We start from the raw sequence: 22691 nt of genomic DNA, 5'->3' as shown, positions 1-22691 counted from the left end.
ACTTTTCCGGTGAGTGTGTCAATCGTCATTTCAGTGTAGATTACTGTGTCTGGATTTCCTGGCACCCCTCTTTTAATGTTTGTTAGTTGAAAGGAGTTGATGGAAAGACGACAAGTACGTTTTTATTTCTGAACGGAAATAACAATTAGACGCCTTGCGCATGCTCAGTCATGATAGTACTTTAAGGGATGTAACTAGCAAGATATTGTAACATGCACTTCTTCCGGCTCTGCACCTCAGAGGTCCGGAAATGTAACGTGTACATGGGTTTAACCGGGGGATAAAATAATACAGTTACTGTTGTGTAACAACGTTGTTAACTTTTGTTGAAATATTATAATGTGCCACTTGTTATGAAAGTTGCTTATGAGCAGAAGGTGTGTATTTGACTGGATTCACTGTCTTTCTCAACAAGATTAAGGACCCTCTAAACATTAATGAAAAAGGTTTTTTAGACTTATGTTAAAGAGTTAAAAATATTGAGACTATCCATTTCATTTCATAGCATATCCCCAGGGAAAATATTAAAAGACAACATACAATGTACATGTATAACTGAACAAAAATCATTGTTGCTTATTGAATTGGGTAAAATACATGCAAGTAAAGTGTTCAATTGATTTATCTTGGCCTAATAAAATGTTAGAAATTCTTGAATTGATTACAAATACAGTAATATGCGGAAGATTTCAATTTATTTAATTTTATAGTAGATGTAAGAACAGTTCACTCTAACTGCATACGAAGTACATGTACATTTATAAAGAAAGTTCTTAATTTTAGTTTCTAATTATACTAATGGTTACATACAGATTAGCCTTGTGTGTATGGACTTGATGAAGAATGTCAAGAAAATGAAATATATTGATATAGGACAAGTTTATAACCATATCACCATAGTGACTCATTATACTATAATCTGACAGATTTTAGGCATATAGAAGAGATTTGAAATGTAACCTCATACCGGAGTGACTTTTAAACGGCTCATGGCTGTTTCTATGTCTGCAAGTGCACCAAGATCTGCAATGTACGTCAAGGAAATTCTATGTTTATAGGTTAAATTTTATGTCTGCATTTTTTTAACAACGAAATCTTATATACTGGGGAAGGGATATGTTGTTTTATTTTTGCTAAAGAGTGGTAAATATATTGAAAGTTATTTTATTTTCAACTTTCTCAGCTTTCAGAATCACTCAGAATTCGACAGATTTTTACTGTCTTGTTTATAAACATTTTTCTCATTCATAGGTGTGTATTTCTTCATTCAGATTTTATTTGCATCGTAAACCCTTATCTCCGCCGCGAATATCCGAACGGATAGAATGTGTTTCTTGGCAACTGACCCTTGAATTGTTGTATGTTTCCATTGAGAGTATAACTTGGCCATAGATCGCTAAACCAAGCCAACATTTTTCCATTCACCTTCACCAGATCCCCCATCGACAGCTATGAAACATCATGACGTGAACTCGCCTTTGATCAGAATATCATGGTATCTACTGCCACTAGTACGATTTGAGAAGCTGAATTAATATTTGGTACGGAGACTTATTTTACAGAATTACTGTTTTGTTTGTTTGTTTGTTTTTCTGGTATATAAAGTTCTTTTCCCCCATTACAAGGAATTATGAGGAAGGGGTATTAAACTGCGGTTCTTTTGCGGGCTAAATTTTTTTTAATTAAAATTCTCTGCCCTTTGCCAATTATTGTAACTTTTCGAACTTCATGACAGCAAAGTATGAAAGAGAGCAATGTTCAATATGAAAATTTGATACAGAGAACGAATACGTGTTTCTGAAGCTGCATTCTCAATCTATTGAACAAGCCAATCAAAATTGAGCTTGTTAGAATTCTTTGATGCCTGCTTAAGTTCTGCATTGTGACTAATGATTGGACTCGAATATTCTTCTTAAAGTAAACTTATAGATTTTTATTGAATATACCGAGTAAAACTAAACTCGTCTGTACATATCATCTTTAAAATTACTGAACGAAATTGAATTTTGCAATTGTCTGGAAAAATTCTTCTTCTATACCCCCTTTTTATTTTTTAAAAACTTTTCTCTCACTATGATCTATTAGTTCAGAAACGCATGCTATTAGGTACGAGATTAAAAGAATATTGTTAAAAAGTATTTGCTGACGAATGTCGCTTATGTAGTCTCATAGGTTGAGAATTTGACCTCAATTTTGACTGAGTCACGACAAAATGTGTATTGAATTTAACAACAACCGGAGATAAAGTAAAACAAATCACCATGGCCGAATTTCCAGGGCAAACAAACGTTTCGACATCTTGCTCAAAAACCAGTATCTCGTGTACCAATCGCACTAAAATAGAACCGACAACCTCACACAAGGGCTTCCCGGGGTTGATCTATTTCGGGAACTATTTTTTGTTTATATACATATATTTCCCATATGTTGTGATGAGTCTTGTGTCTGTCTGCTTCACTTCGCGGATGATTGCATGATGGGGGAATGCTTGATAAGCCCTGCTTAGTGGTCGTCTGCTCTGAAAGCAGCAAGGTCAGACTTCCGGAAACAGTCGCTGGACGTCATTGATTTCTGTATCAGCAAAGCGCTAGTGTCCAGTTTTGGTCAAAGCTAGGCTCATCGTTGCATTCCAATGTTTTGTTGTCATTGTTCAAAATGTTGTTTTGCTTCTCTTCTGTTGATGCCAATCGCATCTGTTGTTGAGGATCCCTGATTTTCATCGGACATGTCAAAGGCATTCCATACCATATACATGTACTATTCTTGTTCGTCAGTTAGAGAAACGGTCGTCCTGTTAGTTTGAGCATTGTTTTAAACAAACACAAACAAACCAAAAACAAACATAACCAAAAACAAACAGCGTAAATAAAATAACACGAAAATAATAAAAGTTTTTGACCTTTATTACCCTAAGAACCAGCTGGCGTGAAACATTCTTGCAATTAGTCACGCTATAAAAAATCTTTATTAGTCATGGTGTGAAATTAATTTATTAACACTTTCGACAAAACAACATCGCCACGACAGCAATACAGTCGAATAGTTGAGAGTGTAAATTATGCATAAGAACAAAGAATAATGATTTCCTTCGCGTGTTTTGCGTGATTTCCACCGTTTCTACTCTTTGGGGAACATTGAAAAACACGCTAATTTTAAATAAAATTAGCTCCGCTTGCAGTCGGCACCAATATAACTTTAAATATTTGATGCAATTTCAAAGTGATAGCTTTTCTTGTGGAAAAAAAGAAGCTTAAAATTCATATCAAACAAGTGATTTATTAAAACCATCAACTAAAAACAATCTCATTTCGTATATACATACTTAAACTGAATATTAATTTCCTGAAGTTTTTTTTGTTTTTTTCATTGTAGAATTTCATTCTTGGGGGATTTTAAATATCCTTATTACTTTGCTCTCTATTGATACATTGTATGAGAGTAAAATTCCATTTCTGTGTATCATTCCGAAAACTATAATTGAACTTTTCCATGTTAGTGTTTGCGTGCTGTAATTGCATATTATATCAAAAATATCATTATGATTTTGAAAACTCATAACAAAATCCCATTTTCGGCCATTTCTGAAATGTTTGATCTGCGAAGGAAAATAATCACAAGTAAATAAAGGGCGCTCCAATGAGGAGAAATAAGATAAAAACTTCATTAATCGTGTAACCCGAAGCCATGTTCCTATTTAGGGTCAACGTTCGAACTGAAGTTGTAAACAAACGAATCTCTCTGGCTTCCACCAGGCTCTGTTGTCTTCTGCGAAAAAAATCTATTTACGTGGAGGAATTCAGATTTTTATTATTTATACTTTTTTTTCAGAAAAAGACAAAATATACCAATATTAATCATATGCTTGTATCTGTCTTCACATAGAAAATTACATTATATTTTTGATATAATTTTCATGAATTATTTAGAATAACTTTTCTGTTCACTAAATATTTACACTTTTGGTATTTAGTATTGCAATTATTTAATAAAATTAAAATACCCAGTCACCTTCCTAATCAAGTTTATTTATTTTTGTTGGAAAAGGAATTTCTGTAGAAAATAGATCACAATTATCTACATTTGAAGATTCTGTCACCATTTGCATACATGTATGTACCTGAATTCTTATAAAATTAGTCTGTTGATATGAGGTCATTATAGCATATCTTACTTTTCACTCAGAACTGCTATGCAGCTTGGAGTTCTTAGAAACAGAAAGATTTAATTTTGACTTAAAATAGAAATTTCAGCAAAGATTTTTTTTAATTGGAATGATTTAAATTATTTGAAACAAAGTATACGGACAAGAATTTCCGGACAAGATGTGTTTGTAAATCTAATTGACTCCGATAAGGCCCAAGTCTAAATAGTCAGTTGACCTTGGACGTTTGACCTTAGCATTTACGTTCAGATGCAGCTTGGGGCAAGTTTTTACATATACCTAGTTTGGATACTCAGAGAAACAAACTACTTACTTCATTTTGAAGAGGGGGAAGGTTAGCTGGGAAATATTGATATTTCCGCTGTATACTGTACACTTCATTGCAAAAAAAAAAAAAAAGATTATAAGCTGTAATGCAATATTTATTCTGATTCCTGCATAAGATATAAGGTTAGGTCTTTTTTTTTTTCAAAGTAAGGGTAGGGAGAGTCGAAAAAAAATTGACAATACAAAAAGAGAAATAAGTAATATTTCACAAATTATATATTATAAAATAAAATAGGTGTTGGAAGAAGTATGCCCCCTCCCCCTTATGCACCCTCGATATGTATGTGTCAAAAATAGAATTCATTAAATAAAGGAATGTTTTTAATTTTAAATATTAAGTGTTCTATTGCTGCATCGTGATTGGTGAGTACATGTATTTCTAAAGGTGAAAAATAAGGCAACGAAGGTTAGAGGTATTTCTTACTAAATGTCAAATGAATCATAGTGTCTACATTCAGGGTTGATAAACTTAATTAATGTATGAATATTAATATGTTTGTGTCGTGGTTGTTTGATAAAGATTCCAACAACGAAGAGGTGGAGGGGGCAAAATTTCCCTCCTGCAGTTATTTTGAAAGTAGGAGAAGGCGATTTTTTTTTTTATCGATTATTATATAAAAGTGATTTTTTTTCTTTCTTTCTTACAGGAAATTTAAACTCAATACTCCCGATCTGAAGGTTTACAGTGTTGATAATTATTTTTCCTGTGAAGCTTGTAACCCGGAAATTTTCCATCTTTTTCTTTCTTTTCTTTTTGAATATTTTATCCGACGAAAACAAGTCACTTTTCGTAAAAATCCGTCATCAGGATCAAGTAATACAGGCATGCGCAGCACAAGAACTTATCATTATAGTATTTACCCACCGTCAAGAAAATTATGACACGCATTTTCACACAGTAACACTTACTATATGAGTGATGAAAACAGTTATAGACATGATAGAAAAGAACATAATTACATTTTTATAATGAGAACTAATATTACATTCTTACACGAACACTTCGATAGTGGGAATATTGACGGCAGCGCATCTATTCTACAAAGCCTAAGCGATGACTAAGAATTTTTTTTTGTGCTCGGAGAACATCGACCTAGAGGGAAGGAAATAATTTACTTCGAGATGTTTTGTGTAGTCTAAAGTACGTGTGAAAATGGTTCCCTTTCTCTTGGAAAGGGGGGGGGGGTCTGAAACAGATGTGATTTTATTAATAACATTTTAAAATATCTTCGAAACAGTGTTTGAGTAAAGAAGATGTAAAATCAATATCAAGAAAATGTTATGAAAATGCTGAACACGATGCCAAAGAAAAAGCTTAATTTCAAATATCTCTTACAAGCATGCATTTTAGCCCAATTAATAAAAATACAAGGAATATAGATATTTTAAAAAGTGTACTTGTGTAATTTCTGACTATGTAAATGTATAATTCATTAAATAGTAATTGTCTAAATAAGTTGATATTTATAAATCCTGCTGTTACGGCATATTGCATACATGTCATATTGTAAATTTTGAATTTACCGGGTGGCAGTAAATACAAAATTTACAACATGACATATTGGTTATTTTCCCTCTATCACACTTGAAAACGATTTTGTCCCGTTTTGAATTCGCCCAGACACAGTTGTGTTTAAAAATATTTGTTTCATTTGAATTTGTCTCATTCTCAATTCACAAAAAATAAAACGGCGAAAATTTCACTGTATACAGTATCACTTTTCATTAAATTTAAGTGTGTATCTCAATGAAATCCTTCAAAAATCTCAAAGAATATCTCAACAAAACATTTCTTAAATTTCTAAAGAAAGAGGAAGTAAAGGCACTCAGTATGCAACACAAGGTGACTTTTCATTGGTTAATCGATCTACATTCGATTCTCTTTATTTGGCATTTTCAATTAAGGCAGTCGTTGGCATCAAGAAATATCATTGGAGTATATTAGGATAATAAAGTGGTATTCTACGTTTCTCAAAAGACCGTAATTGAATTCTGATTAAAGCAGTCTTTTTAATGTTGTAAATAAATCATCACTGTTCGATTTCTCTACTTTTTCAAAAAAAAAAAAAAGCTCTAGGTACATTGAGATTTTTGCGATATCTAATATCTTCCCTCTTCAGATCTGCGACTGGTCTATATGACATTTACGTGGATTTTCGAAATTATATTTAAAATCAAATACTTACATCAACGGTTCAGAATGAGTTCTAGTACATGTTATTACTATATGAAGTAGCAACCTTGGGCGCTAGCGATTTCAGGATTTTATTTTGTTAAGGGGGGGGGGGGGTGTTAAAGTTCGCTGACTTAGTATCATAGTCGGAGTATTCTGGAGACAAGGCTTGACCACTTTCTTGTCTTAATAAATTCTCATGCCATTTTCGAAGTTTATTAAGAGGTCCAAGAAGCTGTGCATGCTGATGCAGTAAAAGGAATTTTCAACGCTTCAAGGGCCTTTTTTTTTTAGAGGAGATGTGCTTTATCAATGAAGTAGAACTTTTCTGTACAAATTTCTTCTACTAACATTTAACTGCTAGTTCCGTTGTACATTATCTAAATAGCTTGAATAGAAATATGTATAAAAATAGTGAACAAGTAAAGTTGAACGACCGCGATGGTGCTTAATATGAGATTCGTCATCACTGAAAATGGAGGACAGATTTTAATCAATCAAGTCATGTGACAAAAGCAAAGTGTTAGATTCATTATTTTAACATTTTATGTTGTTTTGAAATAAACAATAAAATTATCTGTCTTGAAAAGGACATTTTTCTGTCTATGAATGTGTATGTGTATTTATAAGTTTATTTTTTATCAAACATATATTTTGCTACAAGGATTTTTTTTTTGAATTAGATTCATTGCAAAATGACATTAAATCTAAGAAACTGACACCCCGTACCCCATCCATTAAAAATCATATCAATACAAAAACAAACTCAAAAGCAAATGAAGGTGTTTTGCGTATGACATGACTATTAGTACTAACAGTCAGGGCTTTTGATGATAAAATTTTAACATTATCAGTTAATTCTTTTTATGTTGGCCTTAATTGGAATATATTTAAAACCATATTTCATGCGATACGTGCATATTATGCCAGTCAGCATCCAGGATTTATAATTATCTAAGGGAGATGGCGTAATAAGTTTTTGGAACTTATGCCCAATCCTTTTGTAATTATAAAACAATAAAATATGTTCAAACCAAATCAGTTTATCTACGTAATGTAATAATTGCTTCTTTTATCAAGAAAATGCATTTTAAAAATTGACCAATTTGTTCTTATCGCGCTGAATTTCATACTTCGATGAATCATCAGATATTTATTCATTTGTTTATCTGTATTAATTTGTTTACATTATCAGCCAGGGCCTAAGTGTGAACTACGCTTCAATTAAACTGACGAAAACATTATGACTTTGCGACAAACACTTTGCAATAGGTGTGTCAAGAACACTTCGAGATAATCACAATATTGTGCAGAAATTATGTAATAAAATGAACTTGGACATTTTACTTTATATGTGCGCAATATCAATTTCGATAAACTTTTTTATATCTTTATTGAAATTAAAATTGCTAAAATTAAGAAAATACCCGACAATTCGTTCTTAATATGTCTTGGTTGGGTTATATAAAATGTTTCATATCAAGAGTATCAAGTTCCTTTATCATTAATATGATAAAATTATAACGAAAGCAATCAAAAGAAACCGTGTGTTCATTGGTCTTCCAAGCATTTAAAAGAAAGGCAACTATTAGTTGAAGAATGAGTCACTCAAGCGTTTGAAACGATAGGGATACATTGTAGAAACAGATGTGTCAATGAAGCTGAATGAATGAATGACTAATATCACGTTCAAGGAAAACATTTCCTGTTTCCTTGGTGATGGGGAGGATAGAGGATAACTTTTTTTGCAAATGACAAGAAAAAATACGTAAAGATTTAGAATGCATCAGTTTTCATAAGGTATAATTGTGTTTAGTACATTACAGGTCTACATGTATTCTAATGGTTGCAACATTTCTGGGAATATTTAGGAATAACAAATATATTTTTTGTAACCCCCTTTTTAATAGATTTAAGAAACCCCTATAAACTGTCTTTCGCTAGCGTCTCTACTTGTTAAAATAAAGATGAATCTGACATTTTTATTTTTTCGATAAAAAAAGAAGTCATTTTTTTATTACTCGGAAATTAACCAAATACATGTACCATACATGTATTTAAGTCACGATGTTGAATCACCGTGTTTTTCTTTATTTAATATATTTGCCTAGAAGTTACATGTAATACAAACATCTTGAACGTTAATTTTGTTAATTGTTTAGTGTGAATTTTATTGACCAATAGTTTGATGTTTATATTCGAAAGAGCTATGAGGATTCAGCCAACAAATTCTCTAAGCGATGTTGGTTAAATTGCGTTGCCTTCCAAATCAAAATATTTTTACTAGTGTTAGAACACTGAGCATATTAGCAATATTAATATTTTTTCTGCCACAAATATTCATTCTATATTTGTTGTGATTTAAGTAAAACTTGTAATGAAATTTATTCTTCAGGGTACTGTACATCAATATATCTTGGGCATCCCTTACTGTAAAAATAACCAGGAAATCTTTTTATACTTTTTAAAAAAAAAATCATCTTGTCAAAATCATATCGATTACAAATCGTGCAGATATAAGTAATTAACGTCGTCTAAAATTTGGTAAAATTTTGGATAAATATTCTTATAGGCCTACCATATGAATTATTGCAATTTCCTTTATTTGTGGATCTGTATTTCGTCAATCCTTAAAATAGTGTTCGTAATTTACCACAACTGCTTACATGAAATGACTACAAATGTAATTGCTTAATAGTTGGGAGAGGCTAAATTAAGAGAAACGATGAGGTTTCCTCTGAATTTTTGAAATGCAGATCATATCTATATGTCACCGAGGTCAGAGATTTCGGGGGGGGGGGGGGGCATGCAAAAGAATTTCAATCATATACATGTAATTATAGTAATTTAATTTAATTTTTGTTAGTTGAGAATGTTTGCAGTTGAGGATCTGGGCATTATTTCACCTATATAATTCAACCATTTTTTGTTACAATCATGATTATACTAATGTTTTAATTGAACATGTGCCCTATGAGGAGCCCTTGATTGATGAATAAACATTACAAAATCACAAAGTCTTTAAGATTAACATATACTGATGTCACTTTGATTCATTTTAAAATTTTTAAATCTAACATATAATACAAAATACACAAACCATTTTATTTACAAAAAAGAGATACATGAAATGAATTATGCGCCTTATAATTAAAATATGCAGTTGTATCTAATCAGCTGTGATAATCAGGAATACAATCTTCAATACCTCGCCCTACAAATCATCAAAACAGTGCAGTCTAGTGTATACTTAAACCACGGAAGACAGTGATAATATCTTATTTATCAGTTTTTCTAATAACCCCAAATCTCTGAATGTCATAAATCTATAATCTTCGTGATTTTTCATTGGTCCACCCAGGGATAAAAATCACGTGCAGATAACCAGCATTTTTTGATAAAGCATGTATTTTTCTGCTGCTTATTTTTTTAATATAAATATTTTATACAATTTCATATTACTCTGAAATCATTTTAAAATAATAACTCTATACGAAATATTGCAGATGTTTTATTTTCAAATCAATTTAAAAAAACAAGAGATTCGGAATTTTTTGAAATATAAGTGCATTATGATACTCGACCAATAGGTCAAAACAAGTTAACACGTTCACTTTAAATATATATATATACATTTAAATGAAAAGAACATGCATATGGGAGTGGTTTAGACATCTTTTCCTAGTAATTCACCTAAAACTTAGTCACATGCTGACAAACACGGGCAATATCACACCCGTTTCTATGACGACCCTCTCTGTACGACGCCATGTCTGGAACAATTTGTCGTGATCATGAACTAATGGTATGATCTGAGTAATACCGGGAATATTGCTTAATAATCGCCTCTGTGAATAATTTCCAATAACCAAACATGTATTTGTTTATGTGGTAGCGAAGCGTGTTTGAAACGTTTTAAAACTTTCAATGTTTAGTGTGCTTGTTATATTTCTATGAATACAAATATCGATGATCAGCTGTTTGAACAGCGGATGAGTTTGCTGAAAGCGTTTTGAAATGATTTTGAGGGTCATTATGTAAAGAACAAAATTCTTAAGGAACACTTGACTGATCTAATTTTACTTTAATATAAAACATACAACCTACTATAAAATGCTGAAGTATAAAATTTTTAAATTCAAAATTTCCAATTAAACGAGGAACTAAGTGGTATTGGGGGTGTAAGAAAAATATCTATAAATTGCCATTCTGAATATATAATCTCATTTAAGTTGTATCTCATATCCTGTTTTAAACGAAATGAAACTTTCGTCATGATTTTTTTTACAGATTATATCAACTCCAAATTTATTCATTTTTAGAAATATGATTATCAAAGATTACTGGTTCCGTTACAGCACGATTGGTCAATGGACCTTCCTCTATCCTTTGTTTGAGGTCATCATCTAAAAAGAACTCGCCCCGCATCAGGATGAATCAGCTCTCCCTAATACCATTATCAAGATGTAATGAAATTATTTTCTGTTGGTTATAAACAAACCATTATCAGGTCCCGGTCTGGATTTACAGCATTGTTTTTGATGAGAAGAGCCTTAAAGATTTGGAACAGTTCCCTGTTCGTTATTTCTTCACCTTTTCCATTCAGAAATGCCAAGGATGTTACAAACTTAGAGCCTTGCTAATATACATAATATATGTTTATGCTTAACCTTAAAACTGTCCCTGAAGCTCGAAATTCTTAAATCCACCTTTGTTAAAGCAAAGCGATATAATCTGCAAATGCTGCACTGGTATTTTGATCTTATTTCAAAATAATAGTTTTGAGACAATCCGGATTTTAAAGGTCGACCGCTAATCGATTTAGTGGTTATGATGTCATAATAGACCCTGACATTCAAGCATAAGAAATTGTACCCCCTCTGTTAACCGCAAGGCGGAATCGACTCATTGTGGTAAAAAAGATCAAGACTTAAAAATGTGGGTAAAGCCGTGACAAACCATAGAGCCTATGGGAATTCATTTTCCGGTGACTCTTGCATTTTAAACTACTGTGTCTATCAAAATTTTACGTATTCATGGGGACATGTATCAATATTTTAGATATGTATAAAGTTACCGTATCATTATTCTCATCGTTTTTACAATTATTTGCTTTATATCTGATAAGGTAACGACTCTTGAATTCTTCATGCAATATTTCTATAATTTTGAGGTGTTCACTCCTTGGATAATTCTCCTGGTGTTCTTTGGGACCATTCATGCGTGTCTGCTTCACATCACGTTATAACAGATAGCTGTATTTGTTGATCAGCCCAATGACGAAATAAATTTGAAGACGTGTAAAGCTGCTGATCCTGTCCATTCATTAAAAATGATTAATAATTAGTATTCCTTTCGTAGAAAAATCATGAATCATTATATATTATGTAAACATTATTTGGAACTTCAGACTTCCGGGAAGAAAATTACTCGGCAACACCAAGAGGAAGGCTACGTTGATAGCAACGTCACTTCCTGTTTAAAAACATGAATACACTTCAAAGATAACCAACACATTTTTTGTTTTATTTTTTTATTCGTTTTCCACAGATCAGTTTGGCCTATGACCTTGGGTCACGTGACTCGAATGGAGTCTTGGCCCACGTCACTATTCCACAACACATATACAGTCAACATTTCCCTCCAATTATAAACATAGGACATCAAAATAAAATTATTCTCAACATATTTTCAGCGACTGAAAATCTTTATACATGATGTTTGATAAATAAAGTTTGTCATGTAAAGGCACTTTTAATGAAACAAAAATTTAACAACCGTATTTCTTTTCACAACAGATAGACAGAGGCATTTCGGAATGGAATGTAAACTCTCACGTCATTATTTTCGTGATTAAAAAATTAACATCTAAATTACAAAACTGAACAGATTGGTACGTGTATATATTTATATTTTGGGGGTCACACGTGGTATGAACTTTTTGATCTGTATATATGTCTGTTCGTCCGGAATGATTAAATAATTTAAACATATTTACAAATAAATGGCTACAACATAGAACTTGTAAGTTGTTTGTCGATTTGTGGGTGCATAGGATGAATCAAGGCATTGATGGTGAGGGCATATGAAGATGCATACCACACTATATAATAGTTTTAATCGGTACGTATTGAGGTAGCCGTGTTAACAATAGTTTTAAGACTTAATTATTTTAAGAAGAATTAAAAATGATTATTTTTATTATATCAATCAGTGAAAGAATAAACCTTTTTAGCATTTTCTCGGTAGAAAAAATTGTCGTATTTTTCTCTCTATTTCTAATGTTTGTCAAATCGCATAAATTTTGGAGATTAAAATCCCTTGAGCAAAAAATAATTTTTGCGGTAGCTTTTCCCTACTAATGAGCTTTTTGTTCCTTTTTAGCATTCATTAATTGTATATTTAAATAACAGATGGCTTGAACCAACTAGCTCAGGTAAATGGTAAGAGATTAACCTCTCGCTTTGCATTCTAGGGATTCGCCGTGCATGAATCATGAACAGCGTCTTAGAGCTATAGATCAGGAAAACAAGAAAAAGACAAACCTTAGTGACTAAATACATACAGAATAACAGTTTAAAGTGAATACATTAAATGACTAGAGACAACGCGAGAAACATTGGACAAACATTTCATATTCTCTTATTCTATTTTTTCTCACAACTTCTGAGTCTCTTCTCAAACTTTTGGATTTCTTTGTGTGTCTTTGATGATTTCTAAGCATTCGAAATAATGATGGAATGATTTTTTCATTTCGAGTATTGTTCATGTGTTTGGCCCATACTTATTGCACAAATGAAAGTACTTGGTCAACATATTATTTCCCCATATAGTCAGATCTTCTCTTTCGAGTGTCTTAGTTTTATAGGAAAAACCACGAAACTTCCGGATGTACATGTATACGTCACACGTGATTTTCCTCCGGAACAATGTTAGGTATCACAGAGCGTTCACACAGCCCGTTGTTGAGAGCTTGTTCGTATTCCATCAACTGACCCATAAAGTTGAAGTTCGGGGAAATTATGCTCCTTTTGCCCTTCACGTAACGATATATGTCCATCATTGAAAGTTTTGAATGTTTGAGAAGGTAGGCGATGGTGATGGTGGCAGACCGCGACACGCCTGCGTGGCAATGGACTAGAATATTAGCACCATTTTGTCTTGCCTCATCTAAACAAATAATAAAAGAAGAAAGTGTAAAATTAAATGCCCTCTACAAACTGTAACTGTAGTGCAGTGAATTGTTACTGCATCGATTGGTTGTTTGATAGTTCGTAAAAAATGCTATTGACTGTGTTTGCATAAAGTATTATCCATAATATAATATTGAATATGACTCATATTTTTGCTCTGCGGGGTATTACAGCTGTTATTGATTCGATAGAACTAAAGCAACAGGTTTCACGGAGTTGACTTCTTAAGATCGCTTAATACAAAAAAGTTGCTGAAGGTCACATATAATTCGCGCAAAAGACATTTCAACATTTGTAAAGTTCATGAACTTCCTTTTTTTTCACTCCACTTTAATGTGTTTTGCCGTTCACCCATTCATTAACATTTTCTTTATCACAAACGGCTCCGAACGAAATGAGAGCGCATTAGGAGGTTTGGGGGTGACTCACGTCCCCCGATGTCGGGGACTACTTTAAATCGCGACCGCCCAAAACTGAAAGCCATCTGTCGGGCAAAAAGGGGGAAACGCTTCCCCTCTCCCGTAGTGTGTCGATTTATTGTGCCTCAATAAAGCCTAATTAGGCTGACAACCTGGCACATATTGCAAAGTGACTCATCTCCATCAAGGTGCGCGATAGACCGACGGTATCGAACTATCGTTAATAATACTATGCCCAGGTGATAATCTGACAAAAGGCTTTCTTCATTAGCATGTGACGTTTGATTTTGTTTTTTCCTTTGTATGCTAATTCTTGAAATCGAAGTGCATTTAAATTAGTCTGAATTCGAAGATGGATCTTTCAAATTAGTTTAATATTTTTTCCTTAATTTTCAAGGTTTCACAAGGAATTCATGACCAAAAAAAAAAGCTCTTCTTGCAAAATTCTCTGACAATTAAAATAAAAGGTCTTGCGATTGAGCGTCACCTATGAGTCATATTTAAACATAATTTACAGCTTGATCCATTTAAAAAAAATTCAATGTCACACCTCTACGATCTTAAAATAAAATACAAAAATGCCCAAAATACTATGTTATTTAAGAGATTTTTGTTTTCCTTTTTTTCTATTTTACATACATATATAAAATTGCAAATACTTACCAATAAATGCAACAGCCTCTTCAAAATACTGCTTTAGATTTTGGCACCCGCTGTCGGAGGCGGGAATTCTTTTATAATGGATTCCCTGATTTTCAAAATACTTGGGTATGTGAGAAGTTGTATTGAGAACATAGGTGATATTCAAATCTTGCAGTCGCTGTAAATTAGCTGCATCTCTTTCATTGCCTGGGTAAAGAAGAATTGAAAATAAGAAATTAACTCGATCGACTTGATTTTTTTATCTACACGGACAGGAAGGGAAAAAAAATGTCGTTCTTATTTTTCGAAGTCTCAAGTAAATGTATAAATATCAATAAATTTAATTCGTTTTGATTTTTAAAGTAAAAGAATTATTGTCTTAATACTTTAATTTTTTTCAAATTATTTAAATTACACTGAAACACGAGATGCTGACGTTGTGGACGAATATTACTTTGTATGGTGTAAACTGCCGGAAGTAACTTACCGAGGTAGAGAAAAGGGAGGATCTGAGTGGCGGTGGCTGTCTCGATTTGGGGCTCAATAATGGGCGTGGTGGGACTGTACAGGGGTCGAGCTTCCTGAGATTTAACACTGCTATCACAAAGGTCCATATGCTTGTTCCTGAATTCCTCAATTCCTCCTGCATAAAAAAAATAAAGGTCTTTACCATCTTTCACTTTGGTGAATATATCATTTGATGATTATTTAACAATTTTCATGCTTTCATCACCAATCTTTTCTCCAAGTTGTATAAAATTAAAGGGTGTCTATTTTTACATGAATGGGGGTTTCGAAATCATTATGATTAGAATGTGTGAATTTTTTATGCGCCTATACATTCTTGCGGTTGCGGGGAAAAGGTGTTTGAAAAGATAACAGCTCACGGCGCATCTTTCCCGTTCTCTGACCTCCAAACACTGGAAAATTTTACAGTTGGTTAAAGCATTAGCTACATCAATTCTTCTTGGGTTCTGCATTTGTATGCTTGATCAATTTTAGTAGGTTTTGTCGCCTTTCTGATTACATTGCTTATTTAACGTCATGAGTCATCACTTTACACAGAAGGTCATCCGAAGACCATATGCTTGAGAGAAAGATAAATGAATGCCTATATCATAAGCCGGCAGTGTTTATCTTTACGTAATAAATCGCTATCTTTTCTTCGACATACGTGTTAGAAGTCTACATTTACTTTTCAGTTTTTTCAGTGACAATTTGCCCCCTAACTACTGTGTTTATTTTTAGCTAAGAGTTGAGAGCAAACACTTGAGAGTATTTTATTGTGTGCACATCAAACAGAGCCACGTATCGACCAGAGCGTATGTATAGAGAGGGAGAAGGCATATGTATATATACACTTTGCCATGAGTCATCTTTCCAATATAGCCAGAGGTTCTAAGCCAGCGCTGAAAATGCATAGCAGAATGAAGTCTTATCTGAAATGGGTCAAACATGTTGTAATGTTATGTAAGTTTATAATCTCCTAGGTATTAAACTGTAGTTTATCTTGATCGTTAATTCTCTAAGGATTAATTAAACACTGCTGTCACAGTAATAATGATATTGGTGACTCATCGTCATAGATTTTTACACTTCGTGTTCAAATTTTTCGATCGTTACCCCTTTGATAACAAAAACCATTACATTATTTGAAAAATATACACCATAACCATATTTAGATATTTTTTTTGTCATCTCATATGGTTTTTTCCCTCCATTCTTGAAACACATGACTGGACTACTTCAAATTGTTTAAAGGGTCCTTTTTTTCAAATATATAGATAAACAGATATCTTTGCGTTGGTCGTTTACAAATGACTAGGTTTTGAGTCATTTAATCACGGCTTTCATACCAGCTCGCATTCCTATCTTTGTTTGAAGTTTTTAAATTTCACATGGAAGCCCTTTTTGTCAAGGCTAAGCCGTGTGTATGACTAAAGAAACAATTGTGGCTAAGAAGCAGTGAGTCACACTAGTCCACCATAGTTTATCGCGTTCTGGTCCCCAAGCGCCATGTTCACGCGACACGGTTTTATTGTAAAAATATCTTGTATATAGAAGATATATTTGCAGGTGGAAAATAGGTACCCCCTCCTTTTTTAATCAAATATGTCTATGTTAAGGAAAAGGAAGTTTCACCGCCATTTTGTTAAAAACTTTCGGATGTGAGTTAATATTACTCATAACCGTTCTCCCTTAGTTAAAACCATGTCTCTCCATTTTAAATAAGTTTTCTTATGATTCATTTCCACAAGTAAAAAAACCCTTATCAAATTTCCTTAAGAGGCTTAGACATGTTAGAAATACGGAAATTTTTTCATAAATGACGATGTCAAATCTGTTTTTCTTAAGTAGCAACTTTTCTTTTCAATTTGAAAACTAGAAAAAAAAAATAGACATATACATAAGTTTGGTAAGGTTGTCACATAGTTAGGCAATAAATGTCAACCAACCTTTGAGAATATAAACGTCCTTGCCCTCTCGTAACAAAGAAGATAGCACAAGATACATTGAAGAATCTGGACTGAGCGATTGGACATCTTTCGTATGGTCATCATAAAGCACAATTTCTTTAGAACTCCTCTTCTTAAACATGTCTTTACCCTCCTTGGAGGATACAAGGTCAATGATACTGGCCTTTCCCTGTTGAAGTCGCCTTCTATTAAACCTATCGGAACAACTCACATTAATAGCACCTTGGATATGAGCAATATTATAAGACACGAATGGTCGACAGTCCAAGACAAGCACAGTCCGAGCTTTACTCATCCTGGATGCAAGTTCCTGAGTTTGCATGCTCCTCGCTGAAAAGACAGCGCTCACATTATTAGAAGTATTGAGTTTGTTTAGAGCACTAAGGGTAAAATTCATGGATTCCAGTTTACACCTTTTCGGAACACAGTTATAATCATCCGTTCCGAAGTCCAGCGTGAGCCCTAACCGTCGTCGACACGGTAGGATCTCCGTGGTCAGGGTGGAGGGGGGCAGCAAATCTAACTCACCGCCCGATTCTGGCATCACCGGTGGAAATTCCAGAATCATTGAAGTCCCTTTACCAAAGAAAATGTGGTATAAACTAGATCCACACGTTAAATAAAATAATATTCCTTCTTAATTAGATCTAAGACCCATTAAGGCAGAATTCACACAACAGGTTGTTGTATGTAAACAGTAATTTTCCACTCTAACAAGTGATGTTTCGCTTATCGCATATACGCGTGTAATGATTCTCGCGATGTAAACACAGTAGAGTATTTATACTTGGCTACGTCACATGAGCAAGGTGATTCATAAAGCACACAATCGGAACTCATCGGGCGTTTCGCTTTTACCCTAGAATTCGTGTACTTATACAGAAACAACCTTCTTTTAATTTACACACATTAATTCAAGATTTAATGATATATTTCTAAACCAGTTCATCGCTACCTTTGAAATTCTCTGTGGTATTTCAAAGTTTCTGATTTCAATATCATATGATCACCTCTCTCTCTCTCCGATCCAAGAAACGGGCCTGCAATAATAATACTATAAAAACGTGTTTCACTTATCAAATATAAGTAGTAAAAGAGAATACTAAGACCGAGATATAACCCAGCTCATTCTTAGATTGAAGAAGGATAACCCCCCCCTTCCGTCTCCCGTACCCCATCCGTCTCATCTGTACCCCCCAACCCTCCTTTCAGAGGGATCCAATATAAAAACATCTTCTACCTTTTAAACTGCTGTTGAAAAGAATGAGCAAAAACAAAACAAAACAAACAAACACTCAAACAAAAACAAAATTAAACAAACAAAAATCGGATTCAGTAATATAAAATGAAACCTTTCCTTTATGTACATGTATATCATAAATTGCTTATATTTTGATATTTTTTTTTTATTTTTTTTTTTTTTTTAGGTTTCGAGTTTCAGAAAATCTTATGATTGTGAAGTGATGAGTTAACAGTGATTCAGTGACCTTATGTGGATTAAACACACACCGTCCAAATTTGCAATTCAAAATCGATTAATCTTCCCTCGTTTCCAAGTGACTAGAATCGTTATTTTATTATCGAGACACTGATAATTGATTGGGTTAAGATGGCCGATGATTCTTCTATAATAAAATTAATAATATTTATATTTAACCGATGATAGTTACATATCTAAGATTGAAGTAAAACAAATTGATACACATTTCTTTAAGATCGTTGATGAATAATTTCGAAATATATGTGCAGGTTCGGATGATACATGTCGATTTCAAATTAGAACTGACACATGCTTCGTTTTATTTGATGATTTAAATTACTTACTAATATACATAGCAATTTTAGTTTGACGGACATTTATTGAGAGTGAGTAATTAATGGAACCTTAATCAGTTTTTTAGGTCATGCATGTCTTCATGAAGTATATTTAATCTACATATATATGCTTCAAAGTGACAGGTTTTAATACACTCATCGAAATTTACTTATAATGGTTTAATGCCCATTTATGTACTGAAAAAGAATTGATTATATTTATAAGTAGTAGTTTGGCCATTTTATTTTAAAATTCTTTTGTAATTCTAACTGTAGAAATAAATATTTGCTCAAGGGAAAATATACAAAGTTAACGGATGATATTAATTTTTTTTTTCAAGTGCTTATTAAAATATAATTAAAAATCTTGTGTCACAATGAAAGAAACCTTATAAGAATTCAGTTCTCACGTGTATTTATTAAAGACCATAATTTAATTTTTCTCGAGGCGAACAAAAGAATTAGATCATTGCTACTTTCATAATCTTCATATAATCACGTGAACCCGAAAATTTACACATCAAGCGCGGAAGTTTTTGCACCTTTCTGACGGCATCTGCATGCGCCTGCATGTTAATCCCCGAAGGTTTTCATCTGCATGTAGCGCATCCCGAGGCCACGAAATGTCAAACAGAATTAATTTCGCAGATTGTGCCAAAATTAGCAACATTTCCATCAAACAACTGTCAAAAATTACCTCATCATTTTTGGATTTTCTATAGACAAAACAAGAAGGAATAATTTAGCCTAATGACATCATACTTTCTCACCGCTCGATCACCACAACAATTGATGCATTAATTTGGAGTAAAACTGCATATTGTGATGTCATAATGACAAATTGTGTTATTGACAAACTCCACTTGTTTCTTCTAGGAAAGAATGAGACCTACTTTTGTGTGATCTAAGAGGAAACTTCCTATATTTCCTTTTTTTTCATTTATTTATTGACAAATTTCAAAGAACGTCCATTACATTATAAAATGAATATTTATATTTAATGAACTATTCAAAAATATGCACACATGTTCAGTGCTTTTTTATTACGTGATGTTAAATTGTACAAAACGAAAATACTCTAGAAAAAATAAATACGTATATATATATATATATATATATATATATATATATATATATATATATATATATATATATATATATATATATATATATATATATATATATATACTCACAAATAATGATAACCCCTAACCAACTACTGCCTCAATTTTTAATATGTTGAATCTTGAGGGGTTTATTTTCTCCCTCTAAATTTCTCCACACTGTGTTAATCTCTATACGTACAGATGCATAGAGAGCGCAAAAGGGGGGAGGAGGGGAAAAGGCGGCCCCGCCTTTTTATAATTCTGCTTGAAATTTTCCTTGAAAGTCCATTTTTAATTGTTTTCATAATGAGATTACACGGGAAAACAGTATAGAAATGTCATGTTTTAAATTTTGAATTTACTGGATGGAAATAAATACGAAAATCAGAACAGGCACTACAAAACATGTTTTAATACACATGCAGTAAAAGTGCGAGATTGTACATGTACTTTTATTAACAAGTCAACGAAAAAAAAGATGATTCACTTAATTTATACATACATAAGGCCGGTGTGTATTTTAAGAAAATCCTAAGATATGTCATGAATAATGCGTGTGTACATTTTGGTCATCTGTGTAGATCTATATAACAGGTTTATGACAAATGCAAAAATACAAAAGGTGTTTGGGTGTTTATTTACATTGCCATTCAACCGCAAATTTTGGACTATGACTGGTCAGAGGCTACTAAATACACCTCGACAGAGGACCGATGACAAAACATGCGCTGTCCATGATTAACACAATCATCACTTATTAATGAGCAGTGACAATTGGATTCATCGATGACGAACATTTTAACATTTTTTGTCTGACAACTAGGATTTCTTTTTCTCTCTCTCGCCGTTCCCCGTTCTTTGGTGTAGAAAAGCTTAATTAATCCGTACTTTAATATATATCGCAGTGACATTCTATGGAATTAAAGACATAGAAAACGATCTTAATAAACAGTTTCTGTTTCTTGTATGTGTACATGTGAAACACATATTGGGGGGGGGGGGGGGAGGGGGTGTAACGCATTACATCTTTAAAAAAAAAAGTATTGTTAGCCCTCTGTACGCCAATTGAGCTCATTTTCGTAGGTTAAAAAAAAATTCGCGTAATAACGCGAAAATTTCTCGAAGAAACGCGAAACTTTCGCGTTGTACCATCATGACACGTATATGCTTGATCAAAACTACATGTATCTTTAAAAAAAGGACAATGTCCTTTGCAATGCTTTACAAATCTTTTCAAAATCTAGAACAAATTTGAAAAGAAAACAAATCTTTCAAAAAAAAAAAATGCAGAGATGTGTTCAGTCGTTTTACTGACCGTATATAGAATTACCGCATATTTCTAGCTTCTACGTTAATAAATTATGTTATACATGTACCTTTAAGGGCATACGCAACGTAGTTGTCTTTTTCCCTGGAGTGAAGAGTTCCAATACTTAAAGGAACTGCATGTGTGCTACATTTTAATTTCTAGGCCTATATATGCGTTGCACTTCTTCTAAAACAAGTCTGGATAAACAAAACATTTAGAATATATGTTAATTTTTCTATATTTTCTTTGAATTATACAAGGATATCTTTTCAAAACCCCTGGTTATGCATGCTGATTTTTTTGTCTACAAATATCTGATGCTACTATAATTTTCAATTAAGAATATCTTGAAAAAATATCAGTAGGTAAGGTATATTGCGTAAGTCCTTAAGTTAACACTGATTGCCTTATTCGTCGAATAATCAATAATGTTTTTACACGTCAGGCCCGTAGCAACGTTTTAAAGGGGGGGGGGGGGCTCAAAAAGAAAGAAAGAAAATAAAATGATTAGCAATCACCAAAAAAAAAAAAAGAAAAAAAGAAAAGAAAAAAATTAAAAGTATCCTGAATATAGTGAAACAATTTTTTTTTCAGATCAGCAAGTTCATATCATCCAGCAATACAACAAGATATAAATCATAAATGATAAATAATAAAATATAAAACATAAATAATAAATAATAAAATACCATGTTACCAGTGTCATAAAAACGTTCTTTGAATGTGCAGAAATCCCGTTGATTTAGCATTTCACCCCCTGCTCTCCGACCACGAGTCTCAACTGTTGTGAAGTTTTGTTGGTGACATTTGCAATTATGTTTTGTTTTCAATCAGTGGACAAACATTTTATTTGTCTGTTTTCTATTTCTTTTACGCTAAAAAAAATTCACAAACATCGCTTTATATACGTATATTCCTTTTACATGAAGAAGGAAACAAACAACTTGAGCAGTTTCAAAGAAACCAATGAGAATTAATGTTTACACAAACACAATTTCATATTTTTTTCATATAAATATTTTGTATGTTTTCTAGGTCTTTGAGGCTGATGTTCCTTGATTATTTCTT

General features: G+C 32.7%; 2 protein-coding genes across 3 annotated transcripts in view; both read right to left on the bottom strand.

Annotated features, from left to right (window-relative positions):
- Positions 1–22691, bottom strand: part of LOC133175534 (large ribosomal subunit protein eL36-like) — a 415093-nt gene that overhangs the window by 318077 nt on the left and 74325 nt on the right. The window contains exon 1 of one of the 2 annotated variants that reach the window (XM_061310670.1): positions 9331–9334. The exons of the other annotated variant lie outside the window; for it this stretch is intronic. The gene's annotated coding sequence lies outside the window, so the exon portion shown is untranslated. Of the gene's footprint in view, positions 1–9330; positions 9335–22691 lie in introns of those variants that run through there. 2 annotated transcript variants of the gene reach the window in all.
- Positions 13040–18156, bottom strand: LOC133175409 (dual specificity protein phosphatase 10-like). Its single transcript, XM_061310519.1, has 4 exons — positions 17373–18156; positions 15404–15559; positions 14938–15123; positions 13040–13832 (listed from the first exon to the last, which is right to left on the bottom strand). Exons 1-4 carry the CDS (start codon positions 17959–17961, stop codon positions 13567–13569), a joined length of 1197 nt encoding a protein of 398 aa, XP_061166503.1. The 5' UTR covers positions 17962–18156; the 3' UTR covers positions 13040–13566.

This window comes from Saccostrea echinata, unplaced genomic scaffold (assembly GCF_033153115.1).
Source record: "Saccostrea echinata isolate AGI-Se365-2 ecotype Australia unplaced genomic scaffold, CSIRO_AGI_Sech_v1 ptg000002l, whole genome shotgun sequence".
Lineage (NCBI taxonomy): Eukaryota > Metazoa > Mollusca > Bivalvia > Ostreida > Ostreidae > Saccostrea > Saccostrea echinata.
The sequence above is the reverse complement of the archived record's forward strand: the minus strand, read 5'-3'. Positions and strand labels throughout refer to the sequence as shown.

What these genes read in the sequence shown, in the direction of transcription:
- LOC133175409 (XM_061310519.1), bottom strand. Translation starts at nt 17,961, where the DNA reads ATGATTCTGGAATTTCCACCGGTGATGCCAGAATCGGGCGGTGAGTTA. An exon ending in GGACGTTTATATTCTCAAAG is followed by an intron (nt 15,560 to 17,372) that starts GTTGGTTGACAT and finishes TTTTTTATGCAG; the next exon opens with GAGGAATTGAGGAATTCAGG. An exon ending in AGAGGCTGTTGCATTTATTG is followed by an intron (nt 13,833 to 14,937) that starts GTAAGTATTTGC and finishes TTATTTGTTTAG; the next exon opens with ATGAGGCAAGACAAAATGGT.